Source organism: Sminthopsis crassicaudata, chromosome 6 (genome assembly GCF_048593235.1).
Source record: "Sminthopsis crassicaudata isolate SCR6 chromosome 6, ASM4859323v1, whole genome shotgun sequence".
Lineage (NCBI taxonomy): Eukaryota > Metazoa > Chordata > Mammalia > Dasyuromorphia > Dasyuridae > Sminthopsis > Sminthopsis crassicaudata.
The window spans coordinates 140,386,549-140,413,337 of record NC_133622.1 but is presented as its reverse complement, the minus strand read 5'-3'; the positions used below and the strand labels follow the sequence as shown (position 1 = coordinate 140,413,337).

General features: G+C 32.3%; 1 protein-coding gene across 4 annotated transcripts in view; it reads right to left on the bottom strand.

Moving 5' to 3' along the window:
- GRID2 (glutamate ionotropic receptor delta type subunit 2) overlaps nt 1-26,789 on the bottom strand; it is a 1,921,766-nt gene that overhangs the window by 483,146 nt on the left and 1,411,831 nt on the right. For all 4 annotated transcript variants that reach the window (XM_074276291.1, XM_074276292.1, XM_074276293.1 and 1 more), the window contains one exon: nt 9,321-9,518. In XM_074276291.1, the coding sequence (XP_074132392.1) occupies nt 9,321-9,518 (198 nt within the window). The remainder of the gene's footprint in view (nt 1-9,320; nt 9,519-26,789) is intronic.

Sequence of the window (26,789 nt, the reverse complement as noted above, 5' to 3'; positions counted from 1 at the left end):
TCTGTATTCCTCCTGCTGGTCATTTCTTACAGAGCAATAATATTCCATAACCTTCATATACCACAATTTACCCAACCATTCTCCAACTGATGGACATCCATTCATCTTCCAGTTTCTAGCTACAACAAAAAGAGCTGCCACAAACATTTTGGCACATATATGTCTCTTTCCGCTCTTTAGTATTTCTTTGGGATATAATCCCAGTAGTAGCGCTGCTGGGTCAAAGGGTATGCACAGTTTGATAACTTTTTGGGCATAATTCCAGATTGTTCTCCAGAATGGCTGGATTCTTTCGCAACTCCACCAGCAATGTATTAGTGTCCCAATTTCCCCACATCCCCTCCAACATTTGTCATTATTTGTTCCTGTCATCTTAGCCAATCTGACAGGTGTGTAGTGGTATCTCAGAGTGGTCTTAATTTGCATTTCTCTGATCAGTAGTGATTTGGAACACTCTTTCATGTGAGTGGATATAGTTTCAATTTCTTCCTCTGAGAATTGTCTGTTCATATCCTTTGACCATTTATGAATTGGAGAATGGTTCGGTTTCTTATAAATTATGGTCAGTTCTCTATATATTTTGGAAATGAGACCTTTGTCAGAACCTTTGTTTTTAAAAATATTTTCCCAATTTGTTACTTCCCTTCTAATCTTGTTTGCATTAGTATTATTTGTACAGAAACTTTTTAGTTTGATGTAATCAAAATCTTCTATTTTGTGATCAATAATGATCTCTAGTTCTCCTCTGGTCATAAATTCCTTCCTCCTCCACAAGTCTGAGAGGTAGATTATCCTCTGTTCCTCTAATCTATTTATTATCTCCCTCTTTATGCCTAAATCATGGACCCATTTTGATCTTATCTTGGTATATGGTGTTAAGTGTGGATCCATATCTAATTTCTGCCATACTAATTTCCAGTTTTCCCAACAGTTTTTTCCGAATAATGAATTTTTATCCCTAATGTTGGAATCTTTGGGTTTGTCAAAGATTAGATTGCTATAGATGTACCCTTTTTTGTCCTTTGTATCTAATCTGTTCCACTGATCTACCGGTCTATTTCGTAGCCAATACCAAATGGTTTTGGTGACTGCTGCTATATAATATAGCTTTAGATCAGGTACACTTAGACCACCTTCCTCTGAGTTTTTTTTCATTACTTCCCTTGCAATTCTTGACCTTTTATTCTTCCATATGAATTTTGTTGTTATTTTTTCTAGGTCATTAAAATAGTTTCTTGGGAGTCTGATTGGTATAGCACTAAATAAATAGATTAGTTTGGGGAGTATTGTCATCTTTATTATATTCGCTCGGCCTATCCAAGAGCACTGAATGTCTTTCCAATTATTTAAATCTGATTTTATTTTTGTGGCAAGTGTTTTGTAATTTTTCTCATATAATTCCTGACTTTTCTTTGGTAGATGGATTCCCAAATATTTTATACTCTCAACATTTGTTTGGAATGGAATTTCTCTTTGTATCTCTTGCTGTTGCATTTTTTTAGTGATATATAAAAATGCCGAGGATTTATGTGGATTTATTTTGTATCCTGCCACTTTGCTGAAATTTTGAATTATTTCTAGTAGCTTTTTAGCAGAGTCTTTGGGGTTCTCTAAGTATACCATCATGTCATCTGCAAAAAGTGATAGTTTAATTTCCTCATTTCCTACTCTAATTCCTTGAATCTCTTTCTCGGCTCTTATTGCCGAGGCTAGCGTTTCTAGTACTATATTGAATAGTAATGGTGATAGTGGGCAACCTTGTTTCACTCCTGATCTTATTGGGAAAGGTTGCAGTTTATTTCTATTGCATATTATGCTTACTGACGGTCTTAAATATATACTCCTGATTATTCTAAGGAATAATCCATTTATTCCTATACTCTCAAGAGTTTTTAGTAGGAATGGATGTTGGATTTTGTCAAATGCTTTTTCTGCATCTATTGAGATGATCATATGGTTCTTATTAATTTGATTATTAATATGGTCAATTATATTAATAGTTTTCCTAATATTAAACCAGCCCTGCATTCCTGGAATAAATCCTACTTGATCATAGTGTATTATCTTGGAGATGATTTTCTGAAGTCTTTTTGCTAATATCTTATTTAAGATTTTAGCATCAATATTCATTAAGGAGATTGGTCTATAATTTTCTTTCTCAGTTTTCGATCTACCAGGTTTAGGTATCAGTACCATGTCTGTGTCATAAAAGGAGTTTGGTAGGACTCCTTCATCCCCTATTTTTTCAAATAATTTATATAACATTGGGGCTAATTGTTCTTTAAATGTTTGGTAGAATTCACATGTGAATCCATCTGGCCCTGGGGATTTTTTCCTGGGGAGTTGATTAATAGCTTGTTCTATTTCTTTTTCTGAAATGGGACTATTTAAGCAATTTATCTCCTCCTCTGTTAATCTAGGGAGCGTATATTTTTGGAGAAAGTCATCCATTTCACTTAAGTTATCAAATTTATTGGCATAAAGTTGGGCAAAGTAACTCCTTATTATTTCTCTAATTTCCTCTTCATTGGTGGAAAGATCCCCCTTTTCATTTGTAAGACTATCAATTTGATTTTCCTCTTTCTTTTTTTTGATCAAATTTACCAAAGGTTTATCTATTTTATTGGCTTTTTCATAAAACCAACTCTTGGTTTTATTTATTAATTCAATAGTTTTTTTACTTTCAATTTTATTGATTTCTCCTTTTAATTTTTGTATTTTGAGTTTAATTTTTGGTTGGGGGTTTATAATTTGGTCTTTTTCTAGCCTTTTAAGTTGTAAGCCCAATTCGTTAATCTTCTCTTTCTCAATTTTCTTCAAATAAGCCTCTAAAGATATAAAATTTCCCCTTATTACTGCTTTAGCTGCATCCCAAAGACTTTGATATGATGTCTCATCATTATCATTATCTTGGGTGAAATTGTTAATTGTTTCTATAATTTGCTCTTTCACCCAGTCATTCTTTAAGATGAGATTATTCAGTTTCCAATTACTTTTTGGTCTATTTACCCCTAACTTTTTACTAAATGTAGCTTTTATTGCATTGTGATCTGAGAAGAAGGCATTTATTATTTCTGCCTTCCTACATTTAATTTTGAGATCTTTATGTCCTAATATATGGTCAATTTTTGTATAGGATCCATGAACTGCTGAGAAGAAAGTATATTCCTTCCTATTGCCATTCAGTTTTCTCCAAAGGTCTATCATACCTAGTTTTTCTAATGTTCTATTTACTTTTTTAATTTCTTTCTTGTTTGTTTTGTGGTTTGATTTGTCTAAATCTGAGAGTGCAAGGTTGAGATCTCCCACTATTATAGTTTTACTGTCTATTTCTTCTTGCAGTTCTCTTAACTTTTCCTTTAGAAAGTTAGATGCTATACCACTTGGTGCATATATGTTTAGTATTGATATGGCTTCATTATTTATGCTACCTTTCAGCAGGATATAGTTTCCTTCCTTATCTTTTTTAAGGAGATCTACTTCTGCTTTTGCTTGATCTGAGATAAGGATAGCTACCCCTGCTTTTTTGGCTTTACCTGAAGCATAATAGGCTCTGTTCCAACCTTTTACCTTTACTCTGTATGTATCTCCCTGCTTTAAGTGTGTTTCCTGTAGGCAACATATTGTAGGGTTCTGCTTTTTGATCCAATCTGCTATCCGTCTCCGTTTGATGGGATCGTTCATCCCATTTACATTTACAGTTAAAATTACTAATTCTGTATTTCCTGCCATCGTATTATCCCCAGATTATGCTTTTTTCCCTTGACCCCCCTGATCCCCCTCCCCGATATTTAATTTACAGACCCCCCTTGTGACGCGCAACCCTCCCTCTTTTTTTTTTTTTTTTTTTTTTAGGATCCCTCCCCCCTCCCTCCAAGTCCCTTCACTTATTCTCCTTTTCCTTTTCCCTTTTCCTCTCCCCCCTTTTAATGAGGTGAGAGAAAATTCTCTGAAAAACAAATATGTTAATTATTTACTCTTTGAGCCTCTTCTGATGAGAGTAAGATTCACACAATGATTCTCCCCCTCACTAAGTTCCCTCAGATATGGTGTATTTTCTATGTCTCTTCCTGGGATGTAGTTTCCCTCTTTTTATCACTCCTTCCCCTTTTTCTGAACCGACCTCCTTCCCTTTACTACACCCCCCTTTTTTTCTTTTATATCAGTAAAATCAAATTATCCTTGAGTATTTTTTATATACCCACAACAGAGTTACAGTTCTCAAGGGTTCTGTGTACCTTTTTCTGTTTCTCTTCAGTCTTGTGGATGTAGATCAAATTTTTTGTTTAAGTCTGGTTTTTTTCTTAGAAACATATAGAATTCCTCTGTTTCATTGAATGACCATGTTCTTCCATGGAAAAAGATGCTAAACTTAGCTGGGTAGTTCATTCTTGGTTGCAGTCCTTGATCTTTTGCCTTTCGGAATATCAGGTTCCAGGCCCTTCTATCTTTTAATGTGGAGGCAGCCAGATCTTGGGTGACCCTTATTGTGGCACCTTGGTATTTAAATTGTTTTTTTCTAGCTGCTTGCAGGATTTTCTCCTTTGTGTGGTAATTCTGCAGCTTAGCCACAATATTCCGTGGTGTTCTTTTTTTAGGGTCTATTTCAGAAGGAGTTCGATGAATTCTTTCCACATCTACTTTCCCTTCTGTTTCTATTATCTCTGGACAGTTCTCTTTGATAATTTCCTGTAAAATAGAATCTAGGCTCTTTTTTTGGTCATAGTTTTCTGGAAGCCCAATAATCCGCAGATTATCTCTCTTAGATCTATTTTCCAGGTCTATAGATTTTCCCAGTAAGTATTTGACGTTGTTCTCCAGCTTCTCATTTTTTTTGTTTTGTTTGACTGATTCTTGGGTTCTCTGTGAATCATTCATTTCTATTTGTTCCATCCTGACTTTTAAGGAGTTATTTTCTTCTTTCACAGTTTTTAGTTCTTTTTGTAAATGCCCAATTTCGTTTTTAAATGAATTATTTTGCTCTATTGAATTTTTTTCCATTTCCCTAATTTTTTTTTTTTGAGAATTATTTTCTTTTTCCAATTCAGAAATTCTATTTTCTTGAGACTTTTTTATCTTTTCCAATTCAGAAATCCTACTTTCCTGTGTTTTTTTAACCTTTTCTAATTCACTAATTTTGTTTCCCTGCATCTCCTGCGAATTCTTTATTTTTTCCAACTCCAATTTCAGGACGTTGTTATTCTCTATCATAACTTCCCTTTCCTTTCCCCATTTTTCTTCCATCTCCCCTCAATTTTTTAAGAGCTTCTTCTAGGAGAGAGTTATGTGATGGGGGGCAGGAATCGTTCCCCTCTTTAGGTTGTTGTCTCTGCTGATTCTCTGCTGTCAACTTCCTCGGGGTTTGGACACCCGCGCTCTTTCTCTGTATAGAAGGAATCTATGGTTTTTCTAGCTTTTTTGCTCATACTTAAAAAAATCTTTTGGGGTCTGTCCCTGGGGTAGGAAATTATTTACTTCTTTACCAGCTTCCTCCCAGACCGGATGGATGCAGAGGCTCCTGCGCCTGAGCTAAGAGAGAGCTCTGGGAGAGAGTTCCCCACCCCCCTCCCTGGAAGTGCCTCAGAGGTGATTAGCACTACTGTGCTTCGAGGGCGTAGAATAGTGAAGACAGCACAAAGCCCAGCCTATGTGTCCGGTTGGGGAGTGGATGTCTGCAGCAGGTGACGTGAGAAGCCCCTGTGCTCAAACTGGAAGTGTCTGCCAGAAACCGTGGTCCCTAGTTCAAAGGTTCCGCTTCTCTGGGACTTCCTGGAGCTGAGTTCCACTCCCTCCAGCTAAGCTAGGCAGTGTGTGTTGCCTTGGGCCGTATCCACCCACTTGTCAGTCTCTTAACTATTCTCAGGTGGTAGCTGAGGCCACACCCCCTGGTGCCGAGATCTGCTGAGTCACCCCCAGGGTGGGGGGGGAAAATCTAATCTGAGTTTTAAAATATTTTGGCTTTCTCTTCTGAACTGCTAAATAATTAGCAGAGAAGAGCTAACAGCCTGTGCCAGATTCCTTTACCTCAGTGGCTTCTCTGATCCCAGAGCCCTTCCCAGCGCAATGGGCGCAGTGTGCCCCTACCCCACTGTCTGTGCTGGTCTTTCTTATTCCTCCCCTGAGAACTTACCTTTCCTGTTGAAACTCCAGATTCTCTTCAGCTGGTAAGTCGTGCTTCCAGTCCTTGTAGTATCTATCAGTCCTGAGCTAATTTTGAGACTTAATTTATCTAATTGGTTGTGAGGGAGTGAGGACGTTCACCGAGTCGTGTGTTTCTTCTCCGCCATCTTGGCTCCGCCCTCAGGAATGCAAGGTTTTGTAAGGATCATTGTTGAAAAAGCTTTAATAAAAAATTGGGTATCTTGTTCCATTTCTGTCTTCTGAGCTATGGGTATCTTTGGACAAGTCACTCCCATCTCAATGAATTATTACCATATTCTGATCAACTGTTTGCAAATATATGTATACAATGAACCATTGATTGACAGTGTTCATGAATAGCTTTTTTGAGTAGAGAACAGATGCCAAAAAGCTCCTCCAGATATAAGAGGGAAGGCCTAGCCTGTGCTTACTTATTTTATTCAAGTCATTGATTTTCAAAGGACTAGATTCCTCATGTTTTGCAACGGAAAAGTACTTTGGGCAAGTACTTAACCTCTTTGCACTTCTATAACAGTAAAATTTAGGGATTGCGCTAGGTCATTATATAATCTTTCCTAGTTTTCAATATTATAGATAGGTAATCAAAACATTTATTAAGTGCTCTTAATGTAATGTAATGTATCAGGTACTGTGCTGAGATAATTTCACTATTGCTATCATTCAAGACATATGCCAATTAAATCAGAAGTTTGTTAAGAAATTTTATAAAGCTTAATATAATTTTTAAGAGTAAGATTTAAAGACTTGCCCAAAGCAAAAGAGTTAGCCAATGGTAGAACCAATACTGGAACACAGTTTACCAAATTCTTTGTAAAATGATCCTTCTACCACACAGACTTATGCTTATTCAATTTTTTTTAAAATTTTATCTTATAACTAATTTTCCTTTAACAATTAGTGATCAGACTTTAGAACTTGTATAGGGATAGAGGAAGAAAGAAGAGGAAATATTTTAAATAGATTAGCATAATTTGGGGAGCAAAGAGTAATAGGTTATATTTGAAAATAAAAATTCTTTTCTTCTCTCCACTAAGAACTTTAACAATAGCAGCATTTTTTTTCATGGTGGCAAAAAACTGGAAACTAAGGAGATGAACATCAGTTGAGAAATGGCTGAATGAGTTCTGGTATATGAACATGAACATATATATATATATATATATATATATATATATATATATATATATATATAATATATATTTACATATGTATATACAAACTATAAAATGTTAACACTGAAGCTTTCAATAGAAATCTTTTAAGGTGCCTTACAAAAGTTATATATTCAAAGAAACAACAGTAAGCTATTTATTGCTATGAGGTTAATAAAGACAAAAAGATTAAAACAAATTGACACAAACTTTTTGCTGAATTTATCAATTAAATATTTTAGTTATAATTCCCATAATAATGTCAATAGATTGGCAATTTATGGGGAATTCTAGTAGCTGAAATTTAAAACCAGAATATTAACCAAATATTTTAAGTTTGGAACAGGCAATCAGTGAGAATAAGCATAATTAAGACAAATTATATTTGCTGAGATATGTAAATCTCAAGGACCATATCATCAATAGTGAAAGAGTTAACCAATTATTGTAAAAACAATGAGAAAGGGTAAAAACAAAATATTCGAAATTTGAATTGCACAAGGCAAAGCTTACTAAGAAAAACAAAGCAGAAAAGGAAAAGTACTACATAGATGAATTATATTAAAAAAAAAGAATCATCAGTCAATAATGATTTGGAATTATATTCATTCAACTTGTCTTTTGTTTTAAAAGATAATTTAACCACATTATCTCCCAAACACTGAAGAAATTTCAACTTGGCTCTATTCACTTCAGTTAAATAAACATTTATTTTTGATTTATAATTAGGAAGAGAATTTAGGGCATTTTTATGCTTTCAAGCTAGAAAGGCAACTAGCTATGTAGGGGATAGTGCACTAGGCTTAAAGTTAGAAAGACTCATCTTCCTGATTTCAAATATAGCCTCAGAAACCTTCTAGTTGTATGACCCTGAGCAAGTCTTTTACCCTGATTTGCCTTAGTTCTTCAGCTGTTAAATTAACTAGAGAATGAAATGGAAAATCACTCCAGTCTCCTTGCCAAGAAAATTCCAGAGGGAATTATGTAGAACTTGACATGACTGAAATGATTTAACAACAAATGTTTGACATACAGTTAAAGAGTTGGTAGGATTATTACAAGGTGCTAAGTAGGTTGTCTGGTACTTAACAATTCTCTGATTCAAAGTTCATACCTTTAAAGGAGTTCAAACATTTAAAGGAGTTTACACCTTTAAAGGAGTTTGCTCATTGGTTCTTTAAGTAGTTCCCCCAAGCCCATGGAGTACCCACAAGCCCCTTCTCTGGGAGGATATAAGGAGCCAAAATTGAGTCTAGAAGGCAGTCTGGAGGGAGTCAAGGGGAAAACTTCAGGGAAGCTTGAGGAGATTAGTGGATTCACAAGTCCAGGAGATTCACAAGTCTAAAGGAAAAGCCTACTCATGCACTTCCAGGAAATTCACAACTAATATTGAATTCTGGGAAACCCACAATCCAACATTTTTGAAGGCAGAGTCAAGATTTCATTCCCACTTCTACCTTCGTGCTGGCTGGAGGCTTTGGATTGGGAAGGAGCTAGAGACTGAAGCTGGCTGGAGACATTCTGACAGGAACTAAAGCCAAGGCTGCCTCCAGAAGCTCCCCAAGCGACCTGCCCCCCCAAGAGAATGATTATGATTTAGAGACAACTGAACACTACAGAAAAGAATAGTGGATGTGATATAAGAAGATCTGGATTTGAATTATTTGATCTCTCAAGGCTTCAAGTCCTTTATGAAATGAACAGGCTGGACTAAATGACTTATAAGATCCCTTCTAGGTTTTATTTCTGATTTATGATAAGCTCCCTTGTCTGAAATATTATCCTACCTAGGTACTTAGGTAAAGAGTAACTGACTAGTGCATCTAATAATTGAACTTTAATGTATTCATCATTATTACTTTCATCATCATGCACAAAGCAACCCTAAACAATGTGTTGTTCTCTCAAATAAAATTATATGTGAGTAGCATCATCTTTCACATAAATAATTAGCAGGAAATCATAGTTACTATGTTTTTATGTATCTTTCAGATGCGTGAACCTTACCTTAAATACTAATTCTCCAACTAGTCCATTCCAAGTACCATCTTCTTGGGGACTCCCATATTTATGATCTGGTGCAACATAAATTTCATAGTTAAAGCCCAGGTAATTAGATAAGGCATCCAGAACATCGATGGAGAAACCTTGGTATTTCTTTGGTTTACCCAAGACATTTTCTGACACCATCACAAATGGTTCTTCCTAAATAGAAAAGAAAAGGAAAATGTTAAGATCAAAATTCTGTGATCTTAATGAAAAGGCAAAATTTCATTTTCAGAGAATTCAGAAGCAACATGATGATTATGATTTTAATAATTCTACAAAATGAAATCAAGATTGTGATTAATGAATTATTAATGCCATAAGACTGATAAAGTACTTTTAATCAATTGATTTGATAGATACAACCATTCTTTGAAAGCTTTATCTAGGTTTTTATTATAACACACATTTGATGCAAATTTTAGTAAAAGTTCAAGGGTCTAAGTCCTGTCTTTCTTAAGATCCAAGCATCTTGACAAACACCATAAATTAAGATATCAAACTTGCAAATTTATAAAAATACTTTGTTTATGCTCATGATTCTTCTTGTGAGGATATATATGTATTATATATAAAATATATAAATATAAATTTATGATTGTGTATGTATGTTACTGTGTATATATGTGAAAAGTTATTTTCAAAACTTATTTCACTTCAACAGGTTTCTTTCAGAAGAGCAAGCAAATTATCTAAAAAGCATATTTTAGAAAAACCCATTAAAAACATCTTCAATATAAATTATTTGGTGATAATTTAGTCTTCTGCATGCTTTTATGTTACTGCAAAAATATGTTCTATTCAATTACGGTTCAAGATTTAATAATTGAAATTTTCACTAATGAAAGGTTTAAAATGATTTTTAAATTCAAGGAATTACATAAACCTTTACTAATATTTTGACTATGTCTAAATTATAGCAAATCAGTAAAAAAATTCAATTAATCATCTGTTATTTTCTTCATGGTACCAAAAATGTTGCTGTTCTCAAATGTATGGATATATCACATTGTTTACATATGACTGGCAAAAGATTCCACTTTTCATCTGACTATGTGGGCATGGTATAGGCCAGCTGTGGTTGCACATTTATAGGACCCACAGAATTAGACATTAAAGCTTATCATTTGTATTATATAGAATAAATTAATAAAAGAGCACATATCTATCTGTTAATTAATTTTTTTCACTTCAAGTTTTTAATTAAAAAAAATTCATTTTTAATTTGAAATTTTCTCCCTTCCCTCATACCTATTGAGAAGAAAAGAAGTAATATATATATATATATATATATATATATATATATATATATATATATATATATATATATATATATATATATATATATATATATATATATATATATATATATATATATATATATATATATATGACATATGAAGTCATTCAAAACATATTTTTACATTAGCCATATGGTAAAATGATAAAAGCAATAAAAGTAAAATGGAAAACATTAAGCTTTATTGTGCATTCAGAGTTTGTCAGTTTTCTCTCCAGAAATGGATAGTATTTTTCAATGTGACAACCTTTGGAATTGTGATGGATTGAGCAGAGTAGCTACTTTCATAGTTGATTAGTGTTCCATTATTGCTTCTATTGAATATAATGTTCTCCTAGTTCTGTTCACTTTGCAGTTCATATAAGTCTTCCCAGGTTTTTCAAAACTATTTCCTCATCATTTTTACACAATAATATTTTATCACATTCATAGATCATAACTGTTTAGCTATTCCTTTCAATATGCCATTCTGTTCTACTACAAAAGAGCTGATATACGAATATGTATGTTGTATACATATACACACATATACAAAAATACATATATTCATTATATATGTGGGTCTTTTTTTCTTTTTCTTTGATTTCTTTGTGGGTACAGATATGGTAGTGGTATAGCTGTATCAAAGATTATGACTCTTTTGGGAGTAGTTCCAAATTGTTTTCTAGGCTGGTTGGACAATTTCATAACTCCACCAATGATGGATTGATGTCCTTCTTTCTCCACATCCCCTCTAGTATTTGTTACTTAATTTATCTCTCAATTTGATGGGTTGTTTTAATTTATATTTCCCTAATTATTAGTGATTTAGAGCATTTTTCATAAGATTATTGATTCCTTTTTTTTTTTTTTTTTTTTTTTTTTTACCTAAAACTTGCCTGTTTATCTCCTTTGGCCATTTATCAACTGGGAATGACTCACACATTTTTATAAAACTGGCCCAGTTGCTTAGATGAGAAATAAGACTTGTTTAAATTGTTTAAAGTGCCTTTTAAATATGCAATCTTAATACATAGAACATATAATATAATTTGGGGACCTCTCTTTACTATGTGGCAAGTAACACAATATGAAGAAGCAATATGAAGAAATCTCTCTACTCATTCCTCTATGCCCAAGTTCTCTCTTCTAACAAATATTTTATATTTCCCTCCAGTGACTTAGGAATGTCATAAGAAACCTCATTTCAAAGGTATCCATTGCCAATAAGAGGGCTGTATGGCTTTTTTATGTAGTAGAAAAACACAGGTTTTCAACAATTTGAAAATTTGTATTAACACAAATTACTTTAGGTAAATGTTCCTAATATGAATTTTTATAAATGCTCTCTACTATAGTTCAATGTTTATTTTCTTTGTAATACTACAAAATTTATTTTATCAATCTAAAAACATTATTTTGAGTTTGTGACAATAAAAAATAGTTGATAGATCCTGTCTGAGGCAATCTCAATTATCAAAATTTATTTTCTATTGCAACTAACATAAATCATAGGTCAGAATGAAGATTCTAATACTGGGACATTACTTTTAAATATTTTTATTTTATTATTTTAAAAATACTTTTTGTTTAAATAATTTTATTTTAAATATTTTTTATTTCTAAGAAACCTTAGAAAGGCTTTAGTCCAAACCTCTCATTTTACAGATGAGGGTCTCAAAGAAGTTGTTATGTTTATTGGTAAAATCAAGCCTGAAAATAAGGTTCCTTGATTGTAAACTAAGTGCTTTTCTTATTGTACAAATCTAACTGATGGAGAAATCCTCTCTCTATGACTTGTTCAGTCGAAATTTCCTAAAGGAAGGAAAATTATACTTTCAGGTATTTAGAAAAAGGAAAAATATCCCACTCTCTATTTTTATGTGTAATGTATCCATTTTTAATTTTGATTGCCCTTTTCAGAGAAATTCCTAAATTATTCTAAAAATACAAAAAAATGCTATCATTTTTGTTTTGGAATTTTCATCTTTATTTAAAAGATCAAATTCTAATTCCAAATCTTTGGGATTCTTTTTCACAGATGACTTGCTATAATTTAATTATTTAATTCAACTGTTTTGTTAGCTGGAACTTAGTATAGGTTACTTTATTAATGAAAATTCTTATATGAGAAAGAAGGCCAATGGATTATTAAATTACAATCCCTTTATAATTTATTTTGTATTAAAATGGAGTTTTTAGTGATAGAATTTTTATTGGGTAAAAAATGAAAGAACCCACTGATTACCATTTCAAAGAGATCTTAGACATAACTTATAGGAATATCATAGACATGATACAAAATTCCCAAGTTAAAGAGAAAATATATTAAGCAATAAGAAAATCAATTAAATACTGCAGAAAAACAATCAGGATTTCACAAGATTAAATAGCTTTTACACCAAAAAACCTTTGGTTTTGGAATATTATATTTTGAAGAGCAAAAGAGCTGGGTTTGTATCCTAGAATAACTTATTAAGCAAAGTTGAGTTTAATCCTGTATGAAAAAATAAGCATTTGATAAACTGAAAGACTTTCAAGTATTTGCAACAAAAAGATCAGAACTCAATGGAAAATTCAATACAAGAGATACAGAAGAAATATAAGAAAATTGCACTGATAAAGGTTTAAATGTTTATTTATATATAAAATGTTATCAGAATTCTTAAAACATCATTAACAAGGTAGTTTAAAATAAAGGTAGTGACTGAGTTGTATATAATGGGATAATTCCAATAAACAAAACTGGATTGGAAAAGGAAAAGTGGACCAATTATCTCATAAAAATGTGATGTTAAGGGAAGAATTAAAACAGAGAAAATAAGCAGGCATGGAAGGTTAGTGATATTAGAACCTTACTTTTCTCTGGCTTGAAGAGGAAATATTGTATATCTGAAGAGCTTTAGTTTAAAGGTAGGAAATTTTAGAGGGCTGGGTAAAATAAGGATTATCTTCCTTGTAATTAGAGTCATAAACATCAAGCATGTTTAATTAATACAACTAGTATATTCATGCAGGAATCTATGTATATATTCCTATATATTTATAAAACAGAAAAATATAACAATAATAATTAAATTAACAGTATAAGACCAAGAATTAAAACTTTTTTTTTCTTTATAGGCATAAAGACACATGTAGATCCAAATACTAGAAGAAAAGACATACTAATCAAATGAACAAATGTTTTGTGACAAAGATATTTCTTTAAATAGACTTAACTAATAATAATAACAGCAAGGAAGAATATATACTTTAGTTAAGTCCTTTAAGTCCGCACAGCCTCATTTTCCTGCTTAATATGATACAGATACTAATCATCTACCTTAAAGGGTTATTATGAGGGATTAATATAATATGTGTTAAATGCTTTACAAATATTAAACTACTATGCTAATACAATTATTATCAATTAGTGTTTCTAATCTTCAGCCAAGAGAGTAATATAATTTACATAAACTAACCTTTTTAAATTGTTTCCACTGTCTGCATCCAAACAGAACATTAATAGCATGAAGTTATGATGATGAAAAATATTAAATAAAAACAAACTCTAGATTCTGATATGCCCATAATTTGAATGATAGGTGCTCTAAGCCTGAGCTTAAATGTTAGTTGCAAATGATGGTTCCTCAAGATGTTTATGACTTATCAATTTAAAAACATAATGACAAAGAAATTACAGACATGCTTGGGGAAAAAAGGAGTTTCAGGAGTTAATAATTTTTATATTAATAAGGATTTATTCATATCACTGATTATTAGCTGCTCATAATTCTAAATTTGTATTCAGCCACTTAAAAACATGCCTACAATCTTACTGCTAATTCTCTCACTGATTTTAACAGTGCTAGAAGTTTTGTTGTTAATTTCCATTTTTATTACAGATTATCTAAAATTTTTTGATGATAAGACAGCAAAAAAAAAAACTTTCTGTCATCATATAACAACAAAAGTTAGATATTTTGTTATCTTCTGTTTTTTGACTGTTAAAAACTGTCATGATGATAAAATTGAAAAGAAATTCAAGAGAGGAAAATGGAGTATTTGATCCCCCACCCACCCAGATGCTTCTGGGTGATACAGAGGTTGTTTTAGTGAACTGAGTGAACCTGTCTTTTGTTTAGTGTCTAGAAATAGAAAAAAAAAAAGATCATCACTATGATATATACAGAATAAATGACCAATGCTATTTCTTTCTGAATAGCATTACTTTTTATAAAACCATATTAGAATTACAAAAAAATTTTAGAGTGCATATGAGAATTAAAAAGAAACATTTAGAGAGTTGGGTTGAGTAATGTAATAGGATTAGGGAAGGTTAATTATAGTGGGGAGAAAACATGAAAATGTAAATTCAGCAAATATAGTGGAGACTACGATAGATTTGGAGACACAGGCAAAGGATTTAAACTCTCTGAGTTTCAGTCATATAACTGTAAAAAAACAGGGTTGGAAGACATAGCATCTGGCCTCTATTCCAGGTCTAAGACCTTCTGAGAACATAATCCATTGAAATAAAAAAATAAGCAGAGAAAAAAGTATGAGATGTAGTGACTAAAGAGGATGGCCACAATTGCAGTAGTGACAAACATTTTTGAAAGGGATTGTTTAGGAAGCTATCTTGTGAAACAAAATTTAAAAAATATTATATTGAATGTACGATCCAATATTTTCTAATTTATTTATTTTTATTAATTTTATAATTATAATTTTTGACAGTACATATGAATGAGTAATTTTTTTACAACATTATCCCTTGTATTCATTTCTACAAATTTTCCCCTCCCTCCCTCTACTCCCTCCCCTAGAAGACAGGCAATCCCATATGTATTTAATGTATTACAGTATAACCTAGATACAATATATGTGTGTAAATCCAATTTTCTTGTTGCACAGTAAGAATTGGATTCTGAAGGTATAAGTAACCTGGGTAGAAAGACAGTAGTGCAAACAGTTTACATTCAATTTCCAGTATTCCTTCTCTGGGTGTAGCTGTTTCTGTCCATCATTGATCAAATGGAAATGAGTTGGATTTTCTTTATGTTGAAGATATCCACTTCCATCAGAATATATCTTCATACAGTATTGTTGTTGAAGTGTATAGTGATCTCCTGGTACTGCTCATTTCACTCAGCATCAGTTCATGCAAGTCTCTCCAAACCTCTCTGTATTCATCTTGCTGGTCATTTCTTACAGAGCAATAATATTCCATAACATTCATATACCATAATTTACCCAACCATTCTCCCATTGATGGACATCATTCATCTTCCAGTTTCTAGCCACTACAAAAAGAGCTGCCACAAATATTTTGGCAATACAGGTTCCTTTCCCATCTTTAGTATTTCTTTGGGATATAATCCTAGTAGTAGCACTGCTGGATCAAAGGTTATGCACAGTTTGATAACTTTTGGGAGAGAGTTCCAAATTGCTCTCCAGAATGGCTGGATTCTTTCACAACTCCACCAACAATGCATTAGTGTCCCAGTTTTCCCACATCCCCTCCAACATTCATCATTATTTGTTCCTGTCATCTTAGCCAATGTGACACATGTGTAGTAGTATCTCAGAGTTGTCTTAATTTGCATTTCTCTGATCAGTAGTGATTTGGAACACTCTTTCATATGAGTGGATAATGGTTTCAATTTTATCATATCAAAATTGTCTGTTCTTATCCTTTGACCATTTATCAATTGGAGAATAGTTTGATTTCTTATAAATTAGAGTCAGTTCTCTATATATTTTGGAAATTAGGCCTTTATCAGAACCTTTAACTGTAAAAGTATTTTCCCAATTTGTTACTTCCCTTCTAATCTTGTTTGCATTAGTTTTGTTTGTACAGAAACTTTTTAATTTGATGTAATCAAAATCTTCTATTTTGTGATCAATAATGATCTCTAGTTTTCCTTTGGTCCTAAATTCCTTTCTCCTCCACAGGTCTGAGAGGTAGACTATCCTCTGTTCCTCTAGTCTATTTATGATCTCATTCTTTATGCCTAAATCAGAGACCCATTTTGATCTTATCTTGGTATATGGTGTTAAGTGTGGGTTCATATCTAATTTCTGACATACTAATTTCCAGTTTTCCCAACAGTTTTTTTCAAATATGAATTCTTAAAGAGAGAGACACAGAGAAAGAGAAACAGACTGTGGTTTAAGAATAAATTAAACTTGAGTAAAATAGTAGAAGATATGGAGAAGGAAGATGGGGATTTAAGAGGGGCAGGATAAGTGAGGTGGATATAAGAAAAAGGTCCTTATACATGAAGCATCCCTTTGAGATACGGATAGCCGACAGGAATATACACAGGGGAAAAGTGAAATATCTGAACATAATTTTAGAAAAATTAGAATTTACATATCTCTCGTGATTATTCAATGGAAATAGAAAGAAGTTTACATATTTTCAGCCACAAAAGGTACAGAGTATATATTGGGACTTAAGACTTGATAAAGGCAGAACAAGTAGAAATATTAAATACATCCTTTATTGAGTGCAATACTATAAAATAATATTCATCAAGGCACCCTTGAATAAATGATTAATATTAATTAATGACTAAATCAATAACTCAACCATAAAGAATTAGTGTATCAAAGAACAACTTATATAAACAGAAAATTTTATTAAAGAAAATTATAACTATGAAGCCACGTACCAAAATTAAGGGAATATAGCTAAAACTATTTTTAAAAAGGTAAACTGACATCTCTAAATGGATCCATTAACAAATAGAAAAAGACCAAATTGTAAAATTGATCATGCAATTAAAAGAAAAACTCAAAAAAGTGACAAATTAAACTTCTCAACTTTATACTAAAGTAGAAATCCTAAAAGCCAAAGAATAGATTTAAAAAGCAAAAGCAAAAAAAAAAAAAATAAAAAAATAAAAATAAAAGCTTAAGTTGATTAAAAAAAAAAAAACAACTAGATAGTCTAATTCAAATAGAGAGGAAAATTCTGTCAAAAGTAAAAAAGAAATGGAGGATTGCCTGTAAGAGAAAATGAAATAAATAAACTCTCAGAAAATATTTTGCCCAGGTATATACCAAGAAACTGGGAAATGAAATGAGTCAGTTATTATAAAAATATAAGACTTCCAGAGAAATGGAGGAATATATTGATTATTTAAATAATTCAGTATCAACAAAAATAAACTGAAGGAGCTATAAAAGAATGCTCTTCCCCTTAAATATTCTCCATTTATTCTTATTCACTTTCTTTTATATGTCTGTAGTTACTACTTTTCTTTCTTTTCCCTTCATATTATTTAAGAAAGGTAAACACATTTTTCTTGGTATTCTTCATTCTTGTTCTTAGAATATTCCAAAATTCTATCTTTGCATATTACATTAATATTATAACAGTGCAACATATGTAGTTTGAACATTTCTCTATTTCTTGACATCATTTCATCTTTTTACTTTTTACTACTTTGCTAATTTGTGATTACTTTTTTATTCTTTGATTATATAGCTTTTTTAATTGCTATGGGTTTTTCTTTTCTTTTTTTTGGCCGCAATTGAGGTTAAATAACTTGCCTAAAGTCATACAGCTAGTGTTTGAGGCCAGACTTGAACTTAGTTCCTCCTGATACCAGGACATTTTTGCTCTATCCACTGTGTAGCTGTGTGCAGCTTCTTCTATGGCAGTTATTTATGATTATGATTATGGTTATGGTTATTTTATAAAATAATGAATCTTACATCTATTTTAGTAAAGTTGTTGGCATGATATTCAAGCATTATGATACTTTATCCTATTTTAAAATTATTTTTATTTTAAAAAGTGTTATGAAAACTAACTTACTCTGTTTATCGTCAAGTCCTACAGATTTCGTATCCAGTAGGAAAAAAAATCAAGTTGATGAATATTTAATGCAATACATTAGTAACATGAATTGATAAGCACAATGCTTCTATTATAAAAGATTCTTTCTAAGAAGAAAAAAATGCTTTTTCCACAAGCTAAGATGAGAAACATAATCATGGCATAGGTCACCATTAGATATGTAGGATTCTTCTTGAAAAGATTTGGTACAGGCTTTGATTAGACTTAACACCTTAAGCTTTAAGCTATAGGATTTGCAGGTACGGTGGTTTCAAGAGCATATCTAGTCCGATTCCCTTATTTTATAGAAGAATAAATTGAGAACCAGAGAGAGATTAAGTGAGCTGTTCAAGTAGCACAGATAGTGCTGTACATACCAAACGAATTCAAAACTCAGTTACTGTGAATCAAATTCTATACTCTCTTTACTGTAGAATTTTTTTTCAGTGGATAAGAAATTTGTTCTGTCTTTCTCTCATGTATTTCCTACTTCTGCCAAGAGTAGAGCAGTTTTACAAAAAAGCAAAGCACAATACAATAGAGGTTCTCTCTTGCTGCTTGTTGTTTGAAATCATCTAAGGTCTTTAATAATAAGGTGACAGGATTTCTATTTCTAGTGAGATGATTGCTTTCTGACTGATGTACCTTTTCTCTTTTGATTTTATTACAAGGCTCAGTGGGATATTCACAGGAAAAAGACCTCCTACATAGGTTTCACAGAAACAGAGAAAAGAATAGAAAGTTGAGACTTGGAAACAGATCTGTGGGGATTAATTAGATGTGAAGAAGTGTCAATTCTGAAGCTGCAAATGTGGTTTTCTGTGCTTCAGAGGACACTGAGAGTATCTAATTATAGGAGTAATTAAAATTCATATAATATATCAAATTGACTTGTGATTCTCCTTGATATTTTCTGAACCCAAATGGACATAGCATTCACTAATTACTAAATGGAACATTATTGAAATAAGAAGTGATACTAAAATATACACATATTATCATAATTTATAACACAATAAAATGCTATGCTTAATTTAATGTCAGCCCTTGAAAAATCATTAGTTTTGGGGTACATCAAACTATGTATTTGGAAGGAATAGAGCCTTACACTGAAAAAGAGGTAAATACTGGCCAAGACACTTTCTATCTATAAATAAGAATGTGTTTCCAAATAGAATATTTACACATTTCATCTGTTGGATCATCCTGCTTTTTGAGGCTTTAGCCCAAGAAAGAAGTCTAAAACAAAGCAGGCTTTTGGAATGACTTATTGGATACTTGCTTACTTTTTTACCTATGACTTTCTAAAAAGTTAAAGTCATTATTTTATTTTATTTTGTTTTGTTTTTTGCTGAGGCAATTGAGATTAAGTGACTTGCCCAGGGTCACACAGCTAGGAAGTGTTAAGTGTCAGACCAGATTTGAACTCAGGTCCTCCTGACATCAGGGATAGTGAAAGTCATTACTTTCAAATGTTAAATGGTTAGTTCTTTATTCTTCACAAGAGCTCAGAGAATATTTAGTCCCTAATACTTCATTTTTTAAGTACTCCATGGGCCAGACTTCCAGGCATTATATTTAACTAGAAACAATTTACTAGCTTGTTATTTTAAGTAAAAATTTTATACATTTTTTTAAGGATCAAGGGATAAAATTTAATTATATATTTAATTTTATTATTACAGAAACCTTCCCACTATTAATCATCTTTTTTTTAAAATCACTAGTAAGCTAGGGAACCTCCTGAATCATTTTTCATTACTATAGAGAATGAGGAATTCCTAGTTGGGAAAAGTTTAAATATCAAGACATGTGCAAGAATAGATTCAATTCAAAGTGTAATGTTTTTTTTTAATTTTTATGTTACATAAATTAGCATGTAGTTGATAAGGTGGAGAGAGTATCAGAAATTTCTACTGTGGTTGAATATTAAAGACCCTAAGGAGTACATTCTGAAGGACTTACCTTTTGCCTTACTTTTCTTGGTATACTTTTTCCAGTTCTTCTATTTTTTAGTTATGTATCATAGTTGTTTGCTTGAATAATTCTAGCCTCTGAAGAGGAAACTGCTTTCTAATAGTACTAACCTGCTCCAAAACCTGATAGATGAACCAGCTGTTTCTAGAGTGGAATTGGAGTGATTTTGGAGGTGCATTTTTACTTTCAAACTACATTAGAATACCATTTGGTGCAACTAAGGTGCAATTTGAAAAACTGTACACGATATTCATAGCTGCTAATGTGCCTCCAAAACTGTCCAACTACAACTGAGGGATCAGCTTTCTCATCTGTCTAAGAATATGAAGGTCCCTTTTGGGGTGATTAAAGCAGTGAACAGGTCTTTTTCTATCATTAGTTTAAATCTAATTATCTATTTATCTTGTTGATGTTTACATTATTTACAAAAACTTAAATGAGTAGGCTATTTGCTGAGGGAGAGATAGACACAAAGTTTATAGTGCATCATTTTTTAACAAAATCATGTGTCAATTAATGATGGTACGTAATTCAAGTAGAGGGAAGTTAGCTCATCTTAATGAGCATTAACTATTACATTACAAAAGTAAAATGATATAGAAACCATAAGGACCAAAAAATTATATAAATATTTAATTAGCTTTAATTTATCCTTTATGATGCTAAACAATTTAACTGATTTCTTTCTGAATTTATTGATGGTTTTATACGTTTTATTTCCATGTTAAGAGTCTTCTAAGTTGTTTCCTTTTTGGCCAAAATTTTTAAACATCAATAGCCGATCTTATTAAACTTTGTGAAACTTTCATGAATATTAAAAGTTATCAATTTTTTAAAAAAAATATATAATGGAATGAAATATTCACAGCTGTTACTAGTGAGAAAATCCTGAACTAAATAAGGATTGGAGATGATTATAAAAGACAAAAGAGATAAATCTGTTTATATAAAAAAGTAAAGGGTTTGTATAAGTGAAACTCTGATATTCAAGATTGATAAAAATTGAGACAATATATAAGACCAAATTGCATTTTTCAATGCTAATTGGCCAAAAGACAGTTTTCAAAAGAATTATAAACTATGTATAACCAAATGTTCATATATTCTACATCACTAATAAAAAGAGAAGTAGAAAATAAAATAATTCTGAGGTCCATCTCACACTTTTCAGATGGGTAAAGTTTGTAAAATAAGAAAATAACAATGTTGGAGGGGTGTAATATTCTCTCTAAATGTAATGTTCTCTGAGAGCAGGTTTCTTGGGGGGGGCTTCTGGAGGCAGCCTTTGTTTCAGTTCAATAATCACCACAAGTGCAGCCAGGAGTTAAAGTCCAAATCCTTTATTGTCTCCTTCAAAGTCTTGTCTCCTTCACTTGGGGCTTGGCTAGTTTTTCTTGAGCCCTTTTGGATCTTGGTTTCAGTGGAAAAGTGAAGGAGGACAGCCTGCCACTTCTCTGGTCTTCTCTAGTTCTCCTTCTGGCTGAGTTTGTCCGAGCTTATATCCTCTCTCATCATAGTGTGAATTTTTGTGGAACTATAGTTCCACAAGTACTAAGTAAGTACTAAATACATGTACTTAATTAGAGCACTGATAAGCACCATGCTAAACAACCATGGTCTCTTATCAATTCCACTGACTTAGCACCTTGTTTCAAGTTCTGGCCCATAACAGAGAGGCTGTTGGAGAACAGACATATTAATCCATAACATTGCTTCCTATTTCTCAAATTAATCCTGTTTATCAAATGAAAAGCCAACTAATTGATCATTTATTTATAGTTCCTGCAAGAAAAATAATAATTTTCTTATAGAATATCTTAAGATTTACAAAATAATTTACCCAAAGACTCCACTTTAATATAAAGCTTATATCATATATAAAGAGAAAAGAAGAGAGAAAGAGAAAACAAGAAATTATCTTTCATATCTATGGATGGGGGAAGAGTTCATTACCAAAAATGGAAAAGAGAGGATCATAAAAGATAAATGACCAATTTTAATTACATAAAATTTAAAAATTATACATATCTATACATATATATATATATGTATATATATATATATATATATATATATATATATATATATATATATATACAAAACCAATATAAACAAAATTAGAAGAGGAAGAGTTAATTGGAGGAAAATTATCAAAGCAAGTTTCTCTGAAGATCTCACTTCCAAGATATGTAAGAAAGTAATTTGATTTTATAAGAATAAGAACCATTCCCCAAATGATTTAAGTGGTCAAAGGACACATAGGGAAAAGAAAAACACAAGCTACTAGCAGCTATAAGAAAAAATACTCCAACTCATTAATAAATAAAGAAACTCAAGTTGGATCAATTATGAGGTTCTCTCTCATGCTTATTAGATTGGAAACATTTAAAAAAAAACCCTGTAGGGATTGTGGAAACCAAAATAATGCTCTATTAATGAAATCATAAACTGGTTCATCCATCCTGGAAAGCAATTTGGATCAATGCTTCCAAAGTTACTAAAATGTGTGTGTTTTGACATGTAAATATCACCAATAAGCCTATATCCTAAGAAAAATGAAAGAAGAAAAATATATGCATATATGCACAAAAATATGTGCACAAAGGCTTTTTGTTTTTATTGTTGTGGTAAAAAAAAAAATAGAAATTAAAAGGTTAGCCATAGATTGGGAAAGATCTGAAGGAATTGTGTAAATAATAGAGAATATTATTTTGTACTTCAATAAGCTGAGAAAGATAAGTTTCAGAGAAATCTAGAAAGACTTGTATACACTGATCTAGAGTGAAGTGAGCAGAAGCAGAAGAATAATTTATAATCTAACTAAAATATTTTAATAATAAACAACTTTGAGATAGTTAAAGAGCTCTGATCAAAATAATGGAAATCATAATTTAGAATGCTTTTCACAGTCTTACAAAAAAGTTACAGACTAAATGTGCCAATAAACCACATTTTTTAACGTGGCCAAAGTAGATACATATTTTGCTTGATTTAATATTTGTTACAAGAATTTTATTTTGCTTTTCTCTTTGGAGAATGGAAGTAGTAGAAAAATGACAATGATTATTTTTTGAAAAACAAAATAAGAATAAAATTATTCTATTATTTTAAACAAAGCTAATTAAAAAGTAGTGGGGTAATAGGAAGAAAAATGAATGAGCTCTCCCCAAACAAAATTTAGATTGGAGATGATAGGGTCTGTTTAGGAATACCACATATTCCAATGAATAGTGAAAAAGGGATAAAAAACTAATACTTAAGAGCAAGATGAGATCCCTGACTTATGCCATAATGTTTAGGACTGAACTTTGTATACAATTCTATTCCAACTGGCTGTTCTGTCACTTACTACCTACTTCACTACTTCAGGATGAGGAGTTCACTGTTAGGTTCTTACTAAGTGCTAATGAGATAATAAGATATCAGGTTCTTACTAAGTGCTAAGTCGGTACTTGAGAATTTTCTTTGTCCAGTACATATTGCTTCAGTTTGCAAAGAACTTTACATTCAGTATGTCAATTATATCAAGAATAAGGAATTTTTGTTAATTCCATTTTGTGGATATATGTAACATGCTGTTGTCTCCAGAAGCTGCCCATTGCTCTCTGGGAGGAGATCTCCTGTGTCAACTCAAATCTCTCGGACAGATTCTTCTTCCTGTAGAGAACCGTTGTCTCCAGACAGTTGCCATTAACTCTAGTCCAGAGAAGTGACTTCCCTTCCTGCAGAGAGCCACGTCAAGCCTGGTCTAGAGCAGAGACTGATTTTTTTTCTCCAGAACTGCCCTCTTTATCCTCCCAGAGAATGGGCGTGGGATAATGCAAGGGCTTCTGGGAAGAACCACTTCAATCAATGAACTTGCACGCAAGCTCTTCCCCAGGAATTCACAAGTCAAACTCCCAGGAAAGGCCGGAACTAGAAAATTGTCAAGTACCGACTTAGCACTTAGTAAAAACCTAATATCTCATTATCTCATTAGCACTTAGTAAGAACCTAACAGTTCACCAATCCTAGTATGCATACTGAACAAATTTAGAAGCAAATATCTTCTGTATTAAACTAGAGTCCACCACTTTCTGCTGTGCCATTTGATCTTTAACCTCAGGTGATTATGTAATTCTATCTTCTACTGCATATGAGGGGAAGGCAATAAGGAGCCAGGATAGCCAATTTTCATCTCTATCAGCATTAGGAAACTCCTATCTTGTATTATCATCCTGATCTCCCCGTAATGATGAGGAGAAGCTCTCTAGAGCAAAGACGTCCCAGATTATCCTTTTTAGTACTATCTACACTTTTTATCACTTCCCTGTGCTCACTGGTTAAAGTAGGGAAACTGATACATTCCTTGCTCCCCAATGCTACTTCCAAGTTCTCTCAGTAACCTCTCCTTCTTTTGGTTCATATTGTTCATTCAATAAAAATTCTTGAATTTTGACAACCAAGTCACTCCTTTTCTCTTGATCTAACTCTCCTATCATTAGGCAGTTATGTCCTGTTAATACTCAGTCTTGGACTACTTGAATCATCTGCATCTTTACTCCTGAACATGTGCTGTGGAACAAAGGTAGAGAAAATCACACAACCATTTTGATTAAATACACCACAACTTCAACTGAGGTCTCAATACAGATAGGCAATAGTACTAAGCCTCCCTCATAAATTTACTATCTTATTCTCTACACTGACTCTTCCAAACATTTTCATGATATCATAAACTTCCCAAGTCTTCCCCTATCTCTAATCTCTCAACTGAGACACCTGCCTCATATTATACAGGAAAAAAATTGACAACATTTGCTATTAGCTTAATCTTCTCCTCTCTTCATCTTCTACCACGATTTTCTCCGCCACCTGTTTCAAATAAAGATGTAGCTCTACTCTTTGTCAAGGCAAAACCATTTGCCTTTACAAGATATCTCATCCCTCCCATCTCTTCTAGTAGACTTCCCCTTCTATTTTTCTTGTTCTATCACAATCTCTCCTTATCTAATGGGTATTTCCCTACAGTCTACAAGCATATCCATGTCTCCCTCACCTTCAGAAAATCTTTTCTTGATCCTTCAGTCCTTGCTAACCTTTGTACCATATTACTTCCATTCTTAATCACTCATGCAATTTTGCTCAATTCCTTGAGAAATAAATTTACAATGGATGGCTCCCTTTCCTTTCCTCTCACTTTCTTCTTAAATCTTCACAATATTTCTACTGAAGGCATAGAACATTCAAAACTCCTCTCTCTAAAGACACCAATGCTCTCTATCAAATTCAATAATCTTTTTTCTGAATCATCCTTCTTGATCTCTATGTAGTTTTTGACACTATTGAATACCCTTTTATACTTGATATTCTCAGATTTTTTCAGATATTTTCAGGAAACTTGAAAGATCAGAACTGCCTGCTCCTTCTCAAGTATCATTTCCTCAATTTTCTTCCAGAACATAATACCCCTTAACTATTGATGTCCCACAGGGATCTGTCCTGGTTCAACTTCTCTTTTCTTTTTATATCACTTTGCTAGGTCATCTCATAGGCTCATGTGTATCATCTTACTAGTGATTATTTCCAAATACATTTATCCAGCCCTAACTTTCTTCAAGATTTACACTTCCAAATGCCTTCAGACATAGAGGGATTGGGAATTCTATGTAGTGGTTCATATTCATTTCCCAGAACAATAATATTCCATTAATATTCATATACCACAATTTATTCAGCCGATCTCCAATTGATGGGCATGCACTCTGACCTAGATGTCTATGTAGATAGCTTAAATTCAATTCATTATATTTCCTCCTAGATTCTCCCCCTCTTAACTTTCCTATTACTTTGAAGGGTACTATCCTCCCAGTCACCTTGACTTGAAACCTAGGTATCCTCACTCACTTTTTATTATCTCTCATTTCCCAGTTCCAATCCATTGTTTTTTTTTTTTTTTGTTTTGTTTTGTTTTGTTTTGTTTTGTTTTTGTTTGTTTGTTTGTTTTGTGTTGTTTTGTTTCATTTTTTAATTATTATACTTTTTTATTTACAAGATATATTCATGGGCAATTTTTTAGCATTGACAATTGCAAAACATTTTATTCCAACTTTTCCCCTCCTTTCCCCCACCCCTTCACCCTAGATGGCATGTTGACCAATACATGTTAAATATATAAAAGGATAAGTTAAATACAATATATGTATACATGTCCAAACAGTTGTTTTGCTTTACAAAAAGAACAGGACTTTAAATAGTGTACAATTAGCCTGTGAATGAAATAAAAAATGCAAGCAGACAAAAATAGAGGGATTGGGGATTCTATGTAGTGGTTCATAGTCATCTCCCAGAGTTCTTTCAC